At 57.4% G+C, this 19,383-nt stretch overlaps 2 protein-coding genes across 11 annotated transcripts in view; both read right to left on the bottom strand.

The window, feature by feature from the left end:
* The window catches only part of KIF17 (kinesin family member 17), a 51,033-nt gene extending 49,762 nt beyond the window's left edge, over nt 1-1,271 (bottom strand). For 4 of the 5 annotated variants that reach the window (XM_058304235.2, XM_058304237.2, XM_058304238.2 and 1 more), the window contains exon 1: nt 1,005-1,239. In XM_058304235.2, the coding sequence (XP_058160218.1) occupies nt 1,005-1,235 (231 nt within the window). In that variant the 5' untranslated portion in view covers nt 1,236-1,239. Of the gene's footprint in view, nt 1-1,004 lie in introns of all 5 variants that reach the window. The other variant, XM_058304236.2, reaches the window with a different exon arrangement.
* Nucleotides 1,272-2,695: 1,424 nt separating this feature from the next.
* Nucleotides 2,696-17,174, bottom strand: SH2D5 (SH2 domain containing 5). 6 transcript variants are annotated; one of them, XM_058304233.2, is made up of 10 exons: nt 16,671-17,174; nt 11,401-11,529; nt 10,987-11,067; nt 10,478-10,552; nt 9,339-9,485; nt 7,935-8,183; nt 7,580-7,754; nt 6,982-7,090; nt 5,765-5,924; nt 2,696-5,082 (listed from the first exon to the last, which is right to left on the bottom strand). In XM_058304233.2, the coding sequence occupies exons 2-10, from the start codon at nt 11,485-11,487 to the stop codon at nt 4,879-4,881; spliced, it is 1,287 nt and encodes a 428-aa protein (XP_058160216.1). In that variant the 5' UTR covers nt 11,488-11,529; nt 16,671-17,174; the 3' UTR covers nt 2,696-4,878. The 6 variants fall into 6 exon arrangements, with proteins under 6 accessions (XP_058160216.1, XP_058160217.1, XP_058160215.1 ...); XM_058304232.2 differs by lacking the exon at nt 16,671-17,174 and adding an exon at nt 16,318-16,418 and having other exon boundaries at nt 3,668-5,082; XM_058304230.2 differs by lacking the exon at nt 16,671-17,174 and adding an exon at nt 14,851-15,016 and having other exon boundaries at nt 3,668-5,082.
* Between the last annotated feature and the right edge of the window lie 2,209 nt (nt 17,175-19,383).

Here is a 19,383-nt window from a genome sequence, read left to right as displayed (position 1 = left end):
AAGCCAAACTGGTTTCTTCTCTGCAGGACTTCTCAGCCCCTCAAGTATCCTAACAGGTGCTGGGAAGCTTCAAGCAAGGAGGGCATATGCAACTGTTTCTCAGACTTTTGGAAAGAACTACAGTTCCCTTTTTTCATGGAACAACCCAAGACATCTCACTGAACAGCTGGAGGGATGCTGGGAGAAAGGAAAGAGCCCTTGGCCAGGAGGCAGGAATTCTAGCTACCTCTGGCCCCGACTCTGCAAGAAACTCACTGTGGGAGTTTGAGCAAAATTCCTCCCTCTGGGCCTCAGTCTCCCCACCTGTGCAATGTGAGTGCCTTCCTTGTCATGATGCTCAAATGAGCTACCCAGCATGAGTGCGCTTTCGAAAGCAAAAACCCTACAAAGTGTGAAAAACTATTTCCACCTTGTTCCTCAAATGCTGAGAAAGATGAGTTAAATCAAAGGTGGAAAGCTTTCTGCCCTAGAAGGCTAGGCCAGCCACCCTGTCTCTGCAGAAGCAGGGACCCTGTGACATCTTCCCGTCCTGGGCTTGACCAGGTCACAGCCTCTGAGGAAGCAGGAGGAAGGAGGAGGGAGAACTGGAGGAGAGGACTCTCAAGTGCAGGGCTGAAGGGCCAGAAGGTGGAGGCCATGGCCTGGGAGGAAGAGCAGGAGGAGACCTGGGGAGGGAAGGATGGGCCTGGAAAAAGTGGCCGGAGCATTCAGAAAAGTCCTCAAGTTCATGGATGAGGGTGGAGGGCAAGGGGACCCAGAGACTGGGGTTGTCATGGGCAGGAGCCTTGGCTTTGGGGACAGTGGAGATCTGGACAGGACATTGTAGGCAAGTTCCAGCTGTCTCCAGTCTGGACAAAAGTTTTTAGACCAACCTGCTGGTCTCCACTTGCGCCGCTCCAGAAGGGCCTTCCCGCCCAGCTGGGGGGCAGTGCGGTGCCTTCAGGCCCCCTCGCGCAGTCCCCAAGCCCTGCCCCAGCCAGTGCTCGAAGGCGGGCGGCCCTCACCTCCACCAGCGGGTAGGCGATCTCGTTGTAGATCTGCTCAGTGAAGTGCTCCATGTAGTAGGCGCCGTCGAAGGTGAACTGCTTGGGGGGCTCGTCGGCGGCGCCCGGGTTCTGGATGAAGCACTGGCCGCGCGCGCAGTCCACGGTCACCACCGGCTGGCAGTTCAGCTCCCGCTCCCGCTGGCTCATGGGGCGACACCGCACCACCACCTTCACCGACTCCGAGGCCATGGCGCCGCGGCCCGCGCAGGCCTCAGCGCGGCGGGGGACCCCGGGCGGCCCGGGCGCAGGCCCCCGCCCGGCGCCAGCTGCGGGAGTCGGGGCCTCGCGGCGGGGGCGGGGCCGCGGCGCGGGGCCGGGGGGCCTCGGGGGGCACCCCGAGAGGAGGAGGAGGGGCGCGCGGGCCGCGGAGGAGTCGCGGGGCCCGAGCCGGTGCCGCCGCCCGCCCCTGCGCCCGGCCTCGCCCGTCCCTGAGGCCCCGCCCGGGGAAGATGCGCGCTGCAGGTGCCGCCGCGGGACCGAGCCGGGAGCCGCCCCGCCGCCCGCCGCCCGCACGCCGCCGCGGCGTTCGCGGTTGCTGGGCAACGCCCAGGCGTCACAGGCGCGGCGCCCGCGCACGTGCGCGAGTTCCCCGCCGCAGGCCGCAGGAGGGGTCCCGGCCCCGCTGGCCAGGGGCGGGCACGCGTGGCAGCCCTGGGTCGGACCCGCCCTGGTCGCCTGCGCTGTCTGCTCTCATCTGCACAGCCCCGGGCAGGGGTTAAGCAACGCGCCGAGGTTGCCCTCAAGTCGGGGACCCCAGGTTTGACTCCACCTTGGAATCAGAGCGAGCCAAGAGGAGAGAGGGGTGAGAGGGCCCCTGAAAAAGACAAGGTGGACCCTCTACCCTTCGTCTGCGTTGGTGTCGACTCAGGAAACCCTTTCCCAGAGAGAAGCTTCCTCTGATGCCGCCTCTCATTTTTGCTAAGACTCAAGATAAAAAACAAAAACAAAAACAAAAACCAACTTTGGGAGCCAAAGCCTTGGGCTGGAGAGGCTGCCCCGCCTGTCCCTCAGGGCTCAGCACAACACCCTGCCCCACCCAGGAAGCGCAGCTCTGTCCTGCCTCCTCTGGGCTGCCCTTGTGCACATAAACACTGAGTATCAGCGCTGTGACAGGCACCGGGCAGACAGCCCAATCCCTACCCTACTGGAGCCCACAGTCTAGTGGGGGAGACCCCTACTGGGAACAAAAATCCCAGAAATTAAAGAGTAATTACTCTAAACAGGGACCCCCACCCAGCTTGGGGGTCAGGGCAGGCTTCCTGAGAGTGCCTGGAGCTGAGATGGGAAGGTTAGGTAGGAGTTAACAGGGTGAAGGCAACAGAGGCGGATAGGGAGACTTGTCCAGACTGTGCAAAGGTCCTGTGGCACGTTACAGGGGTGGAGGAAGGCCAGAGTTGCCAGCTTATAAGGATTTGGGTCTTTTTGCTTGTAGGAAATACCCCTGGAAAGTTTCAAGTAGGAGGACATGATTTGATTAAATCTACCTCCCCAGTTCCTTCAGGACATCGTGAGCCCCTGAGGACAGGGCCTCCATCTGTTTCACCATTGTGTCCCCAGTACCGGCTGGAGACATGTCTGGTCAACAAATACAGATCAGGCAAACTGGATAAAGACCTCACCTTCTAAAGAAAAGTCTATACTAAATCATCTGAAGAAATGCATTTTATTTGTTCAAGTCCACACAGTAAGGAGAGGGAGGCTACCCAAGTGGTGCTGGTTTGAGCAAAGAGAAAACTGTGGCCTATAGTTAAGACATTGAGGACATCTGCACACATAACCAAAAGACTTCACCTTATTTGTAACACGTGATCAATAAATGCTTTTAGAAGGAATGTTAAAGTGCTTGGGGGGAGGGACAACTACTCTTCAGCATGTTGAACATTCCAGATAGCTTGTCCACATGGATAATTAATGCCACAAGACCCATCCCTCATTGAGATAAGCCTAGGCTCAAGCCCTGGTCAATTATCAGTCTTCTTAAATGCCCATCTCCAGGGCTATAATCCTGGGCACCAAATCACCAAACCCCTCTGCTCCTAGGGTAAAGTGAGGCTGGAGCCTTCCACTCAGGACCAGGGCTTTGCCCAGGGAGGAGATGGGTTCCGGCAGAGATGGCTTGTAAAATGAGTCCCGGGTTCGGCATAAAATGGGTGTTGTGTTGCTTTCTCCGATCTCTGGGACAAGACATCTCAAATGTCAACTTCCAGTCTCTAGACAAGATCACAACCTGGGCAGAGAGTTGTAAACTAGGACTGAACCTCTGTGGATCCTTCTCTCTGACTCATCAGGTTTGCAACCCTTCTCTTCTGTTGGGGCTGCCCCTCTTCCTTCCAGGAGTAAGAAATCTGTTACTTTCAAGGCACTGAATATTCACATCCCACTCTCCAATAGGGGAGAGGGTAAACCCCAGATGCAGAACTAGGCCTCTGCCTAAGGAACAGAAGTTCATCCAAAAGGAACTTGTTCCCTAACTCAACAGTTCAATATATTCGCATTTGTCTTTCAAGTTTCCTTTTTTTTTTTTTTTTTTAGGTACCAGGGTTGGGGGTTGAACCCTAGACCTTCTGGGTGGGAAGCCGGCACTCAAACCACTGAGCCGTGTTGGCTGCCCTCAAATTTACTTTTATAGGGGAATGGGAGGTAGGAGTGTCTGGGTTTGTCACTGACCAGCAGGCCTGATGCCTGAGACTAGAAACATCAACTTGGGTCTCTCACTGCCCACCAAGGCCAAGCCCCTCCACTGGCAAGGCCCATATCAGTTTTATCTTCAGAGCTTCTGCTCTGACCCCAATCCCAAGTGAGGGAAAGAAATGGAGCTGGCCTGGTCAGGTGGCCCCTGACAGCCAAGGTCAGATCTGCCTTAAGAAAAATACCAGCACTGGGTGGCTACCTGAGAGTGCCTCCTCCTTCCTGTCCAATGCACGCCAAATCCCAGACTGTGGTCTGCAGGATGAGTTGGGCAGAGGGGCTGGGCCCTGGTCTCCCCTGGGTGCCTGAGGCTCATGGCTGGCCCTCCCAGTCAAATGGCCAAAGGAAATGAGCCCTGGGGGTGTGGGGAGGGCTTGGAGGTTCTTGGGAGTGTCAGGAAGAGGCTGAGAGCTGGATCATCACTTCAGAGAAAACAGGAACAGCAATCCTGTAGTTTTGGGGGTACACAAACCAGCCTTCCTAAGCAGTATACTCCGATTCTTTGACCCGTCTGCTGCTTCAGGTCCCGATCTGCACACAGGTGCCCATCTGTGCATGGGCTTTGGGTGGCACGGCTCTTGGCCCACCCTGCACCTTCCTGACCCTCCATTCCTTAGAACTCAAGGTGAGACCCCTGTGACCTCTGGTGCATGTGAGAATCAGGCCAAGCTCCGTCAGCCTGGATGTAGCGTGACCTGCCTCCATGCCCACAGGCTCCACCGAGTCACCCCTGCCCCACAAAGAGAACTCACTCTCCCGCACTTGTCTCCCATAGGAGCTCTCTGGGGATTCCCAGCCAAGGCCCCAGGGCTTGGCTTCCTTCAAAGGGCTACATCTCCATTGTGAACAAATCTTCCTGCCCACCTCTCAAGCTCCTGTCCTGGGAGCAAAGTGGAAGCCTAGAGCCAAGTTACGGAGGCCTGGAGCTCCCCTGGCCCCTCCTGGAAGCTCAGTGGTGCCATGTTCCATGAGAAGCCATTGGTCCTCCTGAAATCTCAGAGCTCCTCCTCCTACAGGCAGGGAAGTAAGGAGCAGGGTGGACTAGAAGGGACTGGTGACCAGCAGGGTTGAAGAAGGGCAGAGTGGGCTGTGAAGGCCCAGGAGCCAGGGGGCAGCAGGGTCTGCACGTGTGGGGCTTGGCCATTTAGCCCAGGCCTTGCAGTTCCGCCTCTGATTTGGCATGGCCAAGGGGCCGGAGAGTCCGGGGGGGCCTGTCCTCATGCCCGCAGTCCTCCTCCTCATAGCCAGGGTTCAGGCGGCCCATGTCCAGAGAGCAGAAGAGGCTGCGCTCTGTTCCTGTGTAGTGCTCCACCAGGGCCTCCAGGCTGGGGAACTCGGCCGGCAGGTGCTGGGGGAGGAAGGGGCATCGGCTGCAGCTTCTCCTTCCCCAGGGTTCATGCCGCGCACCCACCACCCCTCACAGGAACCTGCCGCATTTTAGAGAGGAGGAACTAGAGCTCAGAGGTCACATGCCCTGCTCCTGGCACAGGCAGTACTATTTCTTCCCTTTCTCTCCTCCTGAGCCCGACAGGACTGAAGCATTCAGCTTGGAAGCGAAGGAATACATTTAAAAAGCCAAGCCCCCCATCCCAGACGCTGGAACCTTGGACAGGACGACTCGTAACCACGTGAGAGGCTGAGTTTAGGCCAGCCTCTGCTCCGCAGAGTCATTTCCTCCTCTTCTAAAAGATGGGGTAGGGTATGGGAAAGCATGACTTTTAAAGGCCGGGATCCCTATGGAAATGTGAGGCGTGATACTGGCCCAAGACCTTACTGGAGCGACTCGGAAAGCCAGCTAAGGAGGGCATTCTCGGTAAGGAGAAAAGCCTGTCCTCCAAAAGCCTCCCACCGGGGCCTGTGGAGGGGGCGGGGCCAACCGGACCCAATGGTGGGGCTGGGGAGTCCGCAAAGGGGCGGGGCCAGAGAGAGCCAATGGGGGGCAAGGTGGGCTAGGGAATCCGAAGTTGAGGGGCGGGGCCAGGCCCATTTCCGCGGTGGGGCCGGGCCGGGCGGCGACTCAGCGCCCTCACCTCCAGGCAGTAGCGGCCCAGGTGGTTCCGGAAGAGCTGGTGGGGCACCACGCCGCACCGCGTCCGCACCGACAGGCACCACTGGCCGTTGGCGCCCGGCTCGGGCCACAGCAGGAAGGCCCCGAGGATGTCCCTGCGCAGCAGGGCGAGGGCACTGCGCCTGGACGGGCGTGACAGGCAGAGCAGACGCGCTGAGGGCCGGACCCAGGCCTGGCCCACCCTCAGGTTGTCCCCCTGGGCAGCGGGCCTGAGAGCGCCCCCAGTGGTCGCGCGTTGTGCATGAAGCCCTTAAAAACATGGTAGGTCCTCAACGGAAGGGTGCTTTTAAAGACATAAGAGACCCCACAGACTGAGGACATCACTCTCCTAGCAGAGGGAGGACTCATCGGGAGCTCAGCACTGCAGGCAGTGGCCACCAGAGGTTCTGCGGGATGGGCGAGGGAACAGTAGGTGTAATACGGGGGCGTTTTCGGGACATTGGAGTTGTCCTGCCTGACCTCGCGGTGAGGAATACAGGCCATCGTATATTTTGTCATAACTTACAAAATTGTGCAGGACAGAGTGTAAGGTATAATGTAAACTGTAGTCCATGGTTAGGAGCAATGCTTCCATATGGGTTCATCAGTTGGAACAAATGTCCCACACTAATGAAGGATGCTCATGTGGGAAAGTGTGGGAGGGGAGGGGGTGGGGCATTTTTTATGTAACATTTGTGTAATCTGAAGTTTCTTTAAAAATTTTTTAAGAATTAATTTAAAAACAAACTTAAAACGTTTTAGACCTCTCCAGCCAGGTGGCTCCTCCTGCGTGCTCTGGAGGCAGGAAGGGCCCAGAGCACCTGACCACACAGCCTGAGATCCCATTCTTGTTCCCTTTTATTTTTAGGCGACACGGGGGATTGAACCCCGGACCTTGTACATGCAGAGCAGGCGCTCCACCGAGCTACACTGCTTTACAATTTTAATCACTGGGCTACACCCACTCCACCCCTTGTTCTCTTACAGAGCTGACATTTAGGATTCTCTCCACAGCCTCCATTTTATATTTGAGGAAACCAGAGTGGTGCAGCTCCTGGCCTGAGCTCACCGGATCGGGAGTGTCCCGTGCATGCTCAGGAGTGCTCCTGTCAGGATCCTGGGGCAACGGGGGATCCAGTCACAGTCCTTTTCTCCGCCCACCCCAAGCAGCTGGCGCCCAGCCGGCCAGGCCCCTCCTACCTGGAGATGCCAGCAAAGGCCCAGATGTTCTCCGTCAGGCTGCCCTCACTCTCCGCCAGGCACGAGGGGCCACTAGGACCTCGGGGCCATGCCTCCCATGCAGCAGGGTCTATTGAGACCACCCAGGAAGGGATCAGAAGGAGAATGGCCGTCTCCTCCTGTCCCCAACCCCACCCCCACAGGCCCCTCACCACTGCTTGTCTCCCCACCTGGCCTCCTCCTTCCTGTGCAATGGGCACACATCCTGTACTCCCACAGACACATCCACACACAGGCACACCCCCCACTCACATCCCCACTTGTCGATTAAAGTGAACATACCCTGCTTCAGAGCCAGAGACCCCGATGCACACTTGTTCCCATGGACACGGACGCACATGCACCCTGCACACACACACCGTGCATGCACACTCACCTGTGCACATACACTCACGCATGCACGCACATTCACCCTGCATACACATGCCCCATGTACATGCATCTCCTGGGAGGAGCGTGCACAGCCTTGCAGGAACATACTCTGCCCACCCTCACTGCCTGGCACAGAGCATAGGGGCACGGGCCGGGCACATACAGGGCAAGCAGGCACCACACTCACAGGCCTCCCGAGCGGACAGCTGCAGCTGAGCCTCGTAGGTGCAGCCGCGGTAGGCCCCTGAGCGGATGGCCTTGCTGCGGATGGCCTTCTTGCGCACTAGTGTGGGCGAGCAGTAGGGATTCCCCAGGCGCATGTGGCGGGTGCCTCCTCGGCCTTCCGGCTCTGGCAGCTCCTTCTAAGGCACCAAGGAGCCCACGGGGCGGGCAGCAGACTCAGGCCCAGCCCTGTCGGGCCGGGCGAGGCCCCTTCCCACTGAAGTTCAGCTCCCCCCACCCACCACATGTTCTGCAGGCACCCTAAACCCTCGCCCAGTTTCCTCGTGCACTGCCCACTCCCTGGCTGGGGTGCCGCATACCCCACTGCCCGCTGGCCCTTCTGCTGGCAGCCGCCGGAAGGAGACCAGGGCATGGACGTTCTGTGAGAGCTGATCACGGCCAAAAGGCTCCCGTACTAGGCCAGGGGCGCCCCCAGTGCTGGGCAGGGGCTTCAGGGGCACATCCCCTGCAGGTCCTGGGAAGGGCTCAGACTGCGCACGCTCCTCAGGGTGCAGCAAGAGGTAAGCGAGCTGGAAGGAACGGCAGAGTAGCAGGTGCAGGATCTGGACCTAGTGAGGACAAGAGGGATGGGTCCAGTTGGGAGAGATACATGAAACCCTTTGGGGATCAGTTCACTCACCATGAGAAGCTCTTTCCCATTCTTCCTGGGGAAACTCCTACTTATCCTTCAAAGCCTTCCCTACTAGTTTCCTTTATTCAGTTAACAAAAACTGGGCATCGCTTTGTGCCAGGTGCTGTGCTTGGAGCTAGGAATATAGCCATGAGCTAAATGCACTCCTCCTCACAGGGTTCTGCCAGGGTTACTGCCCTCTTGAAAGAACGGCTAGGAGTCCAGGCCCTGGAGTCACAGTGCCTAGGCTCCAAAACTGGCTGTGCCACTTAGGAGCTGCTGTGTGACCCAGGGTAGAGCACAGCACCTCCTTGTGCTCCTTTGAAGATCATCAACTAAGTGAAGCACAGAAAAGTCTTGGCACAGGCCCAGCACATTCTACCTGCCACACACCCTGCCAGCCCCAGCACCTTCAAAGGGCCATATCTCAGCCACCTGTCACCCCAGTGGTCAGTACAGGGCTTGCCATCCAGGGGCAATGGCGAATGCTTACTGGATGGAACCAAAGCCAGCCTCAGCTTGCAGAACCAAATGGCTGCCAAGGCGGGGTCATTCGCAACTGTCTGACTGGCCTTGACTGCTGAGATCTCCCCACTTGCCCCCCACCCAACTGCATGGGACCAGGCACTGCAACAGTTCCAAACTCGGACCCAGGGGCTCTGCTCTCAAAAACCTCAAGTGCCTATAATTAGGGATGGCCTGCTGATGGAGTGTGATTCTGGCTGCAGAACTTGAGGAAGGAGGTCTAGGGGCGCCAAGGTGGGCTTCACACACAGCCGGAGCCTTGAAGGGCAAGTTGGAGTCTGCCAGGACGAGAGGCGGGAGGGCACTCCAGGCAGAGGGGACAGCAGGGGCAAAGGCCTAGAGGTGTGGCCTTCCAGTCTCTGCCACACGGCTGGGCCCTGGGGAACGCTGAGGCCGCTGGCTCGCTTTGGTGGCAGAGACAGAAGGGGCCAATGTGGTGAGTGCATGTTCCCAGAGGGGGCTCAGGCCAGCCTGACTAAGCCTCAGTCCCTGGAACCTGTCCTGGTGCCCAGCACCTCCCCTGCCCCTCCCCTGCCTCAGTGGTGGTCCCGTCTTGGGCCTCAGATACCTCTCCAGGCTGGTTGCCCACAAAGAGGTGGCAGTAGAGATTGCTGGCCGGGCTCCGTGGGTTTCGGGCAATGAAGGCAAACTGGCAGTCGGCCGGGCACCAGGTGCAGTAGAGAATGCGCCTCAGGGCATGCGCCATCAGGAGCACCTTGGAGGCAGCGGGCATGACCACTTCCATCAGTCCCAGCCCCTGGCCTGCAGCTGCCAGCCCAGGGTGTACCAGCCCTGCTGGTCCACACACCTGCTGGCTGGCTTCCCAGGGCCTGCTCTCCCACCTGCATGTCGCTTGGGGCCCACCTGGCTCCCAAGGTGAAGAAATCCTCCCTCCTGCCTGACCCTCGCTTCAGATCCAATCCCGCATCCTTTCCGTGGCCCTGGGCCTGGATCCCCCATTCCTGGCTGTCGACCTGAGGATTGGGGTCATCATGTCCGTTTTATGGAACTTGAGGGGCAGAGCACCCGTGGCCTGAAGGGTGGCAGAGAAGGGCAGTGGCAGCAGGCACTGTGATTGTTTGTTCTCTGGAGCACGATGACTGGGGTTTGAATCCTGGCTGTCGCCTGCTCTGTGCCACTGGGCAAGTGAGTGCACACTTCTGAGCCTTTTGACTTTGTAAAGTGGGGATGATAGCAGTGCCTCCCCAACAGAGGCTGTGGGAGTCAATGAGATCTCAGGCAAGCAGCCCAATACTTGCCACCAGGCACCAGTGAGGCACAACTCTGGTGTACCATTTGCTTCAAAGTCTTGGGCAGTAGAGCTCCCAGAGCAGAGGAGGGTGCAGTGGCTGCCCACAGCCCACCAGCCAGGGCCGCACAGGCCGACAGAGGTCAGGGGACCTGAGGAAGCATGGCCAAGCCTCGGTCACATGGGGCTGGATGCTCCTGGTGCTCAGGCCAGGAGGGGACCCCAGAGAAGATTTTGGAGGGCTGGGATGGGGTGGGGTGAAATGCAGGAGAAACTGTTGCCTGAACTTGTCCTGGGGAGTAGGCCCTTGGAGAGAGAATGGACACACACCCAGAGCAGGCTGATGAGCCAGGAAGGCTCAAGGCAAGGGCTGAGGCTGGGCTGAGCCAGGACGGAGGGCAGGGAGGAGGAGCCCCTGTCCTTGTCCAGCCCCCACCTGCACCTACATGGGCTCCTACCTCACCCTCCCCGCTGTAGATCTTGAGGCCCTGAAGGCTGAACTTCAGGAAGACGGCCCGGCGTCGGGGACAGTCCTGGGTGGGAAGAGAGTTGGTGGGGGGCAGGCATTACCTCTCAGGCCCTGCCTGCACAGCCCAGACTCAGGACCATTCCCCACCGGCCTGTCAGCCCCTCCCCCAGCCTGCCAGGGGACTGAGCCCTGGAAGCGCAGCCCGGGAGCTGGGGGGAGTGTGGATGGCTCGTGCAGACCGCTGCCCAGCCAGGGCTGCAGCTGCCCATGGTAGAGCATCTCCCACACTTCCCACCCGTGGCTTCCATCTGTGGGGCTCAGGCAATAGACTGCCTGGGGCACAGGGACAGGGCTCCAGAGGCCTGGGTGTGGGCCTGATGGGACCACCTCTCCGAGTGCCCCTCAGCTACCCCATCCCTATGATGGGGGTGGGCTAGATGACCCCAAGGGGCCCTTCCCAGGCTATGCTCTGCTGTCCCCAGCACCCCAGCCACCTACCTTCAGTGCCCACAGCTGCTGCTGCACCAGCCACACGCTCTCCTGTGTGTCCAGGTCATCCACAGGGAAGGAGCCCACGTACTGCTCAGGGAAGGAGTGGGAGGAAGGCAGGGGAGTCAGGCCCAAGGCTCCTGACCCTGACCTCCAAATTTCCCCCCACAGGCACACTCTGCTCTGCTGGTTAAGCAATGGACAGTGTCAGAGCACTGTACTCAGAGTCTAGACTCTGCTCTTTCCCTGCAGAAAGTCAGGCAACCCCTTCTGAGGTCCATTCTCATCTGTCCACACACACTCCAAAGTCAGGGAAGGAAGACACAGAAACAGGTCCTTGACCCACTGCTCCTCCCCACCCCCCAGGGCCTCCACCCAGTGACACCCGCCAAGGCACACCAGGATGGGAGCGACCTCACCCACCTGGGCAAACTTGGTGATGCACCTGGGCCGGTGAGGGGCAGGGCCGCAGTCGGAGGCCCTCCGGCCCCCTGCCCCAGCCTTCTGCATGGCCCCCAGGGTGCCCAGCTTCACGCCCCACAGGACAGAAGACTGCAAAGGGCAGGGGAGAAGGGTCAGAGGCATTGGAATTCCTTCGTCTGTTCACTTGACAAATCCTTACTGTGCACCGGCTGTGTGTTAGGCCCTGTCCTAAGTGCTGGCGACAGCCCTGAACAAAAGGACAAAACCCTGCCTACCCTCATGGAGCCAACCTTCTCATGGGAGACATGTTAAACTAAATACTCAGTAAGGCTGTAATAATCAAGATGGTAATGAAGCAGGAGAGGGAATATGAAATGTCAGGCTAGGGGTTGAATTAGAGATAGGAAGCCCAAACCAAGAAGGCGAGCTTTGGGTGAAGATGGGGGCAGCGGGGGGAATTCTGCGCCCTCCGCCCTGGGCTCATTCACTCAGCAGGCACTGAGCACACACTGTCCTCTGGGCTGGGGCTGGAAGAGAGAGGCAGGGACAAGGAACCAGCATATACAAAGTGCAAGGGGAGGGCAGCAGACTTGGCCCAGTGGTTAGGGCGTCCACCTACCACATGGGAGGTCCAAGGTTCAAACCCCGGGTCTCCTTGACTCATGTGGAGCTGGCCCATGCGCAGTGCTGATGCGCGCAAGGAGTGCTGTGCCACTCAGGGAAGGAGGGCCCTGCCACACAGGCGTGTCCCCCGCGAAGGGGAGCCCCATGTGCAAGGAGTACGCCCCGTAAGGAGAGCTACCCAGCGTGAAAGAAAGTGCAGCCTGCCCAGGAATGGTGCCGCACACACGGAGAGCTGACGCAACAAAAAGAAACACAGATTCCGGTGCAGCTGACAACAACAGAAGCTGACCAGAAGATTCAGTGAATAGACACAGAGAACAGACAACCGGGGCGGGGGGTGGGAGCGGGAGGAAGGGGGAAGAAATGAATAAATTAAAAAAAAAAAAAAAAGTGTAAGGGGAAGGGGAGTGGATGTGGCTCAAGCATTTGGGTGCCTGCCTGCCACGTGGGAGTTCCCGGGTTCAGTTTCTGGTGCCTCTTAGAGAAGACAAGCAAGACAGCAAGCTGGCACAATGGGCTGGTGCAGCAAGCTGATACAACAAGAGGACGCAACAAGGAGACACAAAGAGGAAACTCAACAAGAGACACAGAAAAGCAGGGAGTGGAGGTGGCTCAAGCGATTGAGCACCTCCCTCCTATATGGGTTTCTGGTGCCACCTGAAGAGAAAGTGAGCAGACAGAGAGAGTGCACAATGAATGGACACAGAGAGCAGACAGAGTGCACAAACAATGAGGAGTGGGGGGAGAAATAAAATCTAAAAAAAAAAAGCAGAGTAGTATTTTTTTAAAAAAGTGCAAGGGGAAGGGGGGCAGCTTGGGAAGGCACCACGGAGGAGGGATGTGCTGTCAAGACGGCATTCCAGCAGTGAGAACAGGCTATGCAAGGCAAAGAGGACTGAAAGCAGCTGCGGCCCTGAGGTGGCCAGTGTTAGAACGGCAGGCTGGAGCTAGGCTGGGATCAGTCTTCAGCACCAGACTCAGGAATCCCCTGTGGACAGTGGGAAGCCACAGCAGGCTCCAGGGCAGGATTCTGTCATCCACGGGGTGGCCACGAGCTGGCAGGCCAGAGCTCCCAAGACTGGGGACCTCTTCACAGGCCCCTGGCTGGTTCAGCCCAGCCTGACTGGGTCCCTTTCCCCAGCCCACAGTGGGCCATAAAACCCAGAACCAAACCAGACAGTGCACTGATGCACAGTGGGGATGTGGAGAAGGTGGACAGCTGCCATGGGGGGGGGGATGCTGAGGAGCCCCCCAGCCCATACAAGGCCAGGCTCTCATCTCTCCTGGGCCTCCTCTGCTCCCCAGGTCCCAGATCCACGGAACCTCCCTCAAGGACAGGGAGAGTGCTTACTCCCCATCCCTGCTCAGGAACACAGCAGGAGCTCAATGACTGTGGAGTAAGTGCGTCAGAGGACAGACGACTGCAAGATGGCTAGATGCCTCTGCCTAGGGCTCCCAAGTGCTCAGCTCCCCCAGACTTAACTGGGCCTACTCAGCCCCCGACCACTGTCCCCATCCTGGCTGACTGTCATTCCAGGCTGCTTGGGATCTGAGAGACATGGGTCCGAATCCGCAGCTCCCCCTGAACCTCCATGTCCTCACCTGCAGACGTGGGATAACGTGGAGTGGGTGAGAACAAGGCAGGAGCAAGGGCCCAGCACAATGCCAGTCAGGCTCGGAGCCACCACCCAAGTATGGACTCACAGGGCACGGGGGACCCCAGAGCCTGCTGGTCCAGAGGGAGCAAGGCAGGACAGGGAGGCCTGACCACTTTCAGGCCCCCTCTTGCCCTGGGCCACACTACTGGGAGACCACCCAGCGGGGGGAGGCAAGGCAGGAGGGGAGGCCTTGGTTTCTGCCAGGAGAGGGCAGGTATGGAGGACACAGCCCTGTGCAGCAAATGGTGCGTCCAGGGTGTGTCTCCAGAGGAGGGTATGGGTGTTTTGGAACTGATGCTCCTAGTGCCCAGGGATGGGCTCAGGCCAGCGTGGAGGCAGTGGCTGCCATCCATACCCACACCCCTTCCCTTTGGGATCATGATCATTTCTCATGTCAAGTCCGTTACTTAGAGCACATTTTTTGTTTTCAAGATTATAAAGCAAAGTTAGATGTGTAACCAGCACTAACACTGTGCTTTGCCCATATCAGGGAAGGAGATGGGGGCTTCCAGTGAACCCACCTTTTAACTTCACAGTCATCCTGTGCTGGGGCGCCCTGCACCCCCAGGCGGTGGGGAAGGGAGGAGGCACAAAGACCAAGAAACAAAGGAGAGGCCAGGCCGGGGAGAAGGGGAGTTAGCAATGTGAGAACAGGAAGCAAAGGCAAACTGCAGCAGTGGGGAGGGAAACGGGAGAGGAGAAAGACGAAAGCAAAAGAGCTGAAGCAGAAGGTGCACAGGGACCACAGGAAGCAAGCTGTCCATCCTGCCCTGGCGCACTGAGTGGAAGCACGGAGGAGCCACACTCGCTGTCACCCACCCACACATTCTCTCACACACACAGGCAGCTGGGACTAGGGCTGCGGGCTGTCTCATTCCTTCCTCCAAACCCAGAGCTGCAGCTTTTCGGGGCTACCCCAGGGTCCCAGAGGGGCAGAGGGGGTGGGCCAAGCCACCAACCCTCTCACCAGCCCCCAACCTGCCCCACCCTCCATCACCAGATCCTTCCCCAGCCTCTGGTCTTAGCCACCTTGGAAACTGGACAATTCTCCCTTCCTCTGTCTCCCTCCCCACCCTCCTCAGCCTCAGGCCTGGAGTTGGGGAGAGGGTACACCAGGAAGCCAGAGAGGGCCCGGATGCACCCAAGGCCTGGAAACAGACCTACTTACCTGTTCCAGGCACAAACACCCACTAGCCTTTTGGAGCAGACCTGTCTTCCTGAGGTTTTGCACAGGAGCCTGGCTGGCTGGCACTGTCCTAAGGTGATACATTTGGAATGAGACTGGGGTTCTCCCCTCACTCCTCTGAGTTTTTCAGGATGGCCTTGCTCAGAGACAGGGGACTGGATGGGTTGACCTGCCTCAAGGATCAAGGAGGGGGGCTCTCTCCTCTGCTGCCCCACAGCTGACCTGTGTCATTGGAAGCATCCCATCCCCACAGTGTCCCAGAAGGCCACTCAGCCTGCAGACCCTGGGCTCAGCCAAGGGCAGCTCAGGGAAGTGAGGCCACTTGCCCAAGGTCATTCATCCCAAGGGGGTGGGGTGGGATGGAGGCGGGGCTGGAAGCACACGGGTCTCTAGGGCTCATCCCCGAGGCCATGGCAGTACCCTTCTGCTCCTCATCAGGATGCCCACCATGGGAGGCTGGCGGGTCCCAGCCTGTCCAGAAGTAGGTGAGGTATGGAAGCAGCAGCAACAGCTGGGAACACCTCAGGGACTGGGGCTCATCTGGGCAGGCAAAACAGTCATTTCTCGCTCTGTCTGCCTCCCTGGGACACAGACCCAGTCGCCAGGACCCCCTCACGGTCTTCAGCTCAGCTGGCGCAAGGAAGCCCTGCTGCTCCCCCCACCCTGACCCGCTGTCCCTCTGCTCCTTGGCCACAGAGTGGGCAGGAGACTGAAGACCACACAGCCAAGGGTCAAGAAAGGGCAATCCGCTGACATGGCCTCGGGCAAGTCACTTAACTCTCAGCCTCCATTCCCTCCAGGGTCAAGTGGGGATAATAACAGTAGCTCCCTCCCAAGGTGGATCATTCATTCGTTCCTTCTGAGACTGAGAGAGCCACTAGGGGCAGGCACTGTCGCAGGTGAACAAAATGAAGTCCCGGCCCTCACAGTGCACCCACGCTGGGGTGGGGGACCGGATCCGAAACAACGCGGGGTGGGGGGAGTGGAGATTAAGGGATGTGCAGAAGAATAAAGTCGGGAGAGGAGGATATGAAATGGGGAGGGGGGCATTTGGTACAGGGTGGTCGAGAGCGGCCTCTCCAAACAGACGCCGTGTGAGCGGAACGCGTTTCAGGGCTGAGTGGACAGAGCCACGGAAGAGGCCCCCGCCCCGCCGCGCAGGGAGCGCCACAGGAGCGTCCCACGCCCGCCGCCGCCGCTGCCACCCCGGGCGCCAGCCCCGGCCGGGCCCGAGCAGCCGCGAGCCCCGCAGGCCGGCGGCGGCGGTGGCGTGGCGGCCACGGCGACGCGAGGTGGCGGTGACGGATGCTGACCGGGAGGGAGGGGTGACAGGGTGCTCGCGCATCTCCCCGAGACCCTCCCCTCCCGGCCCGCGCCCCCCACCGCGGCTCCCGCCGGGCCGCAGGGGGGCTGTCCCGGGCCCCGCCCGGCTCCCAGCCGCGCACTCACCGCGGCCGCCTCGTCTCGAGCCCCGTCTCCGCAGCTCCCGGCCCGGCGAGCCCGCGCGGCCCCGCCGCCCCCCACGTGCCCGCGGGAACCCACGCTCGGCATCCCGCGGCGGCGGCGCCCGCCCGGCCCGCCAATGGGCGCCCGCGGCGCGGCTCGGCTCTGCGCGCGGCCCAGTCAGCGGCCGCCCCGCCCGCGCCGCCCCGCGCCCCGCGCCCCGCCCGGAGGCCCGCCTCGCGCGCGTCTCCCCGGCGGTGGGCCGCGCGTCCCGGGGCGCCCTTCCTCCCGCCCCTCCTCGCTCCCCCGGGTCAGCCGGCGAGGACCGTTCCGCGTGGCTGCGGAGCCCTGGCGACTACCTTCCCCGCTTCTTAGCACTCTCCCCTTTCCTTGAGGGGGGCGCCACTCCCGGAGCGCAGGACGCGCCTCCTCCTCCAGTGCTGGCTGTTGTGACGAGTGAGTGAAGGCCCTCGAGACTGGCCCTGTGGGGCCCGGGCCGGCGCTAGCCTTCCTGGGGAAGAGGGGATTTCGGCTGACTTCTTCGTTGTTCTCTTCACGCCTGCCCAGCTCAGGGCCTGGCATCGGGAAGTCTGGGAGTGGACGCAGATCACTGCGCAGGGACCGGGACCCTGTCTTTTGGGTTCCACGAAAATCCACTCAGTTGGGGAAAACCGCTGAGCAAATCCAGTCAGAAACGTCAGCAACGGTTGGAGAGCTCTTGCTTCCATCAGGCCAGGTACCCTGTACAGCGCCAAAAATAAACAGCAAATCCGGATTCAGTCAAGCTTTTGGTGTGTATTAAGTCAGAAAGCTGCAAAGAGAAGCCACCAGAAACTGCCCACTGCCCCACAACACAGAAAAGCGAGGACCCCAGGGGCTCAGGCAACCCCAGAAGGGGGCGCAGCAGAAGGAAACTCGACCTGGGCCTGAAGACCTCAGGGAGGTGGCAGGAGGTGGCAGGTTTGAGCCACTCAGACCACCCTGGGCATTCCCTTTGTCTCGCCGAAGCATGTGGAAACACTTCCATAGGCAGCAGTGAGGTGTGGTCCCAAATCTGGGTGCTCCGTCCTACTAAATGGGGGACCTTGGGCAAACTTTAATCCTCATGTGTGTAATCTGTAAGAGTGTTACTAACACCTGATTCACAGGGACATGAAGATTCAAATGAGTCAATGTGGACGAAGTAAGCAAGGTGTCGGCCCATTTGGTCAATGAAATGCTCAGAAAATATTTCCTGATACCAGACTTCGCTTTTATCCTTGAGTCCCTTTGTATGTGATCAAGTGGCAAGTGTTTACTAAGTTCTGCGTGTCAAGTGCTCTGGGAACCGCTTCACCACAGACACCTGACAGCCACCTGACAACGTTCAGCTCCGTGATGAGAAGAAACAAGATGGTTTACAAGTTGGTACCACTTTCTGAAAATCCAGCTTACGAAGCTCGAGGTACACAAAAGGGGTTAATGCCCAATTTTCTAAAACAAAACAAAAACCACGTACATTTTAAATAGAGGGCAACACAGTCCACACCTCTATTAAATACTGGCTTTTAACAAGTTTCTGATGTTTACAGTTTTTTTCAATTGTGAGATCATACAGTATTTGTCCTTTTGTGTCTGGCTTGTTTCACTCAACTTCCTGTCTTCAGGCCTTACCATGTTGTCACATGTATCAGGACTTTATTCTTTTTATGGATAAATAGTATTCCATTGTATGTATATACCACATTTTATTTACCCATTCATCAATTGCTTCCATCTCTTGGCAGTTGTAATGCCTCTATGAACATTGATGTGCAAATAACTGTTTGAGATTCTGCTTTCAAAATTTTGGGGTATATACCTAGTACTGGGATTGCTGGGTCATTTGGTAGTTCTATACTTAACTTTTAGAGGAATCAACAAAGTTTCTTCCACAGTGGCCGCACCATTTTACATTGCCACCAGCAGTGAATGAGTGTTCCTATTTCTCCACATCCTCTCCAAGACTTATTTCCCACTTTTAAAACATAGCAGCCATTCTAATGGGTATGAAATAGTATCTATCTCATTGTGGTTTTATGTGGAACGGATATAGCTCAATGGTTGAGTGTTTGCGTCACATGTATGACAAGTGCTGGGTTCAATCCTCGGTACCTCCTAAAAAAAGCTTAGTCACTGTGGTTTTGTTTTGTATTTCCCTGATGGCTAATGATGTTGAATATCTTCATGTGTTTCTGGCCATTCATATATCTTCTTTGGAGAGATGTCTTTTTAAGTCTTTTGCCCATTTTTCCACTTAGGTTGTCTTTTTGTTGTTGAAAGATTTCTTATATATTCTGGATATTCAACCTTTATCAGCTATGTGGTTTCCAAATAGTTTCTCCCATTATGTAGGTTGTCGTTTTACTTTTGTGGAAAAGTCCTTTGAGGCACAAAAGTAGTCTTTAATTTCTTTTGGTAATATTTTGTATTAATAGTTTTCTATGTACAAGTCCTTTACATCCTTGGTTAGATTTATTCCTATTTGATTCTTTTAGTTGCTATTGTGAATGTAATTTTTTCTTGATTTCCTTTTCAGGTTATTCATTATTAGTATGTAGTAAATTTTGTGTTATCTCATACCCCATTCCTTCATTTTTATTTAAGTGCCAGATATAATTGAACTTCTCTTCTCCTGGGTTACTAAAAACAGTTGATCTAATTCCAGCTAAAATGTTTTCACCACACATGTATACTTACTAAAGGTACATTGGGTGTACATGCTCCGTGGTTTCAATCAAAGGAAACAAACCTCAGTGGGTATCAACCATCTCCTTGGCAAGCCAACCTGTTCCAGTCAGGACTGCAGCCTGAAACAGCCATCACTATATCTATCACATATATCTAAATCTTCATTCATGACACAATACAATCCTTGGGGGCCATCAGGAGTAGAACTTCAACCACTAAGTTAATGAATCACTTTTGCAGGAAGCCCAAAGGAGTTACATATATTAAGCAGGAAGAGGGATGATAACAAAGGCAAGCTGTGATGAGAAGGGAGTGTAATCAGAACATGTTAGGGCACAGAGTATGTCATGGTATTTCCTGATA

This window comes from Dasypus novemcinctus, chromosome 9 (genome assembly GCF_030445035.2).
Source record: "Dasypus novemcinctus isolate mDasNov1 chromosome 9, mDasNov1.1.hap2, whole genome shotgun sequence".
Classification (NCBI taxonomy): domain Eukaryota; kingdom Metazoa; phylum Chordata; class Mammalia; order Cingulata; family Dasypodidae; genus Dasypus; species Dasypus novemcinctus.
This window is presented reverse-complemented; position numbering and strand designations above follow the sequence as displayed.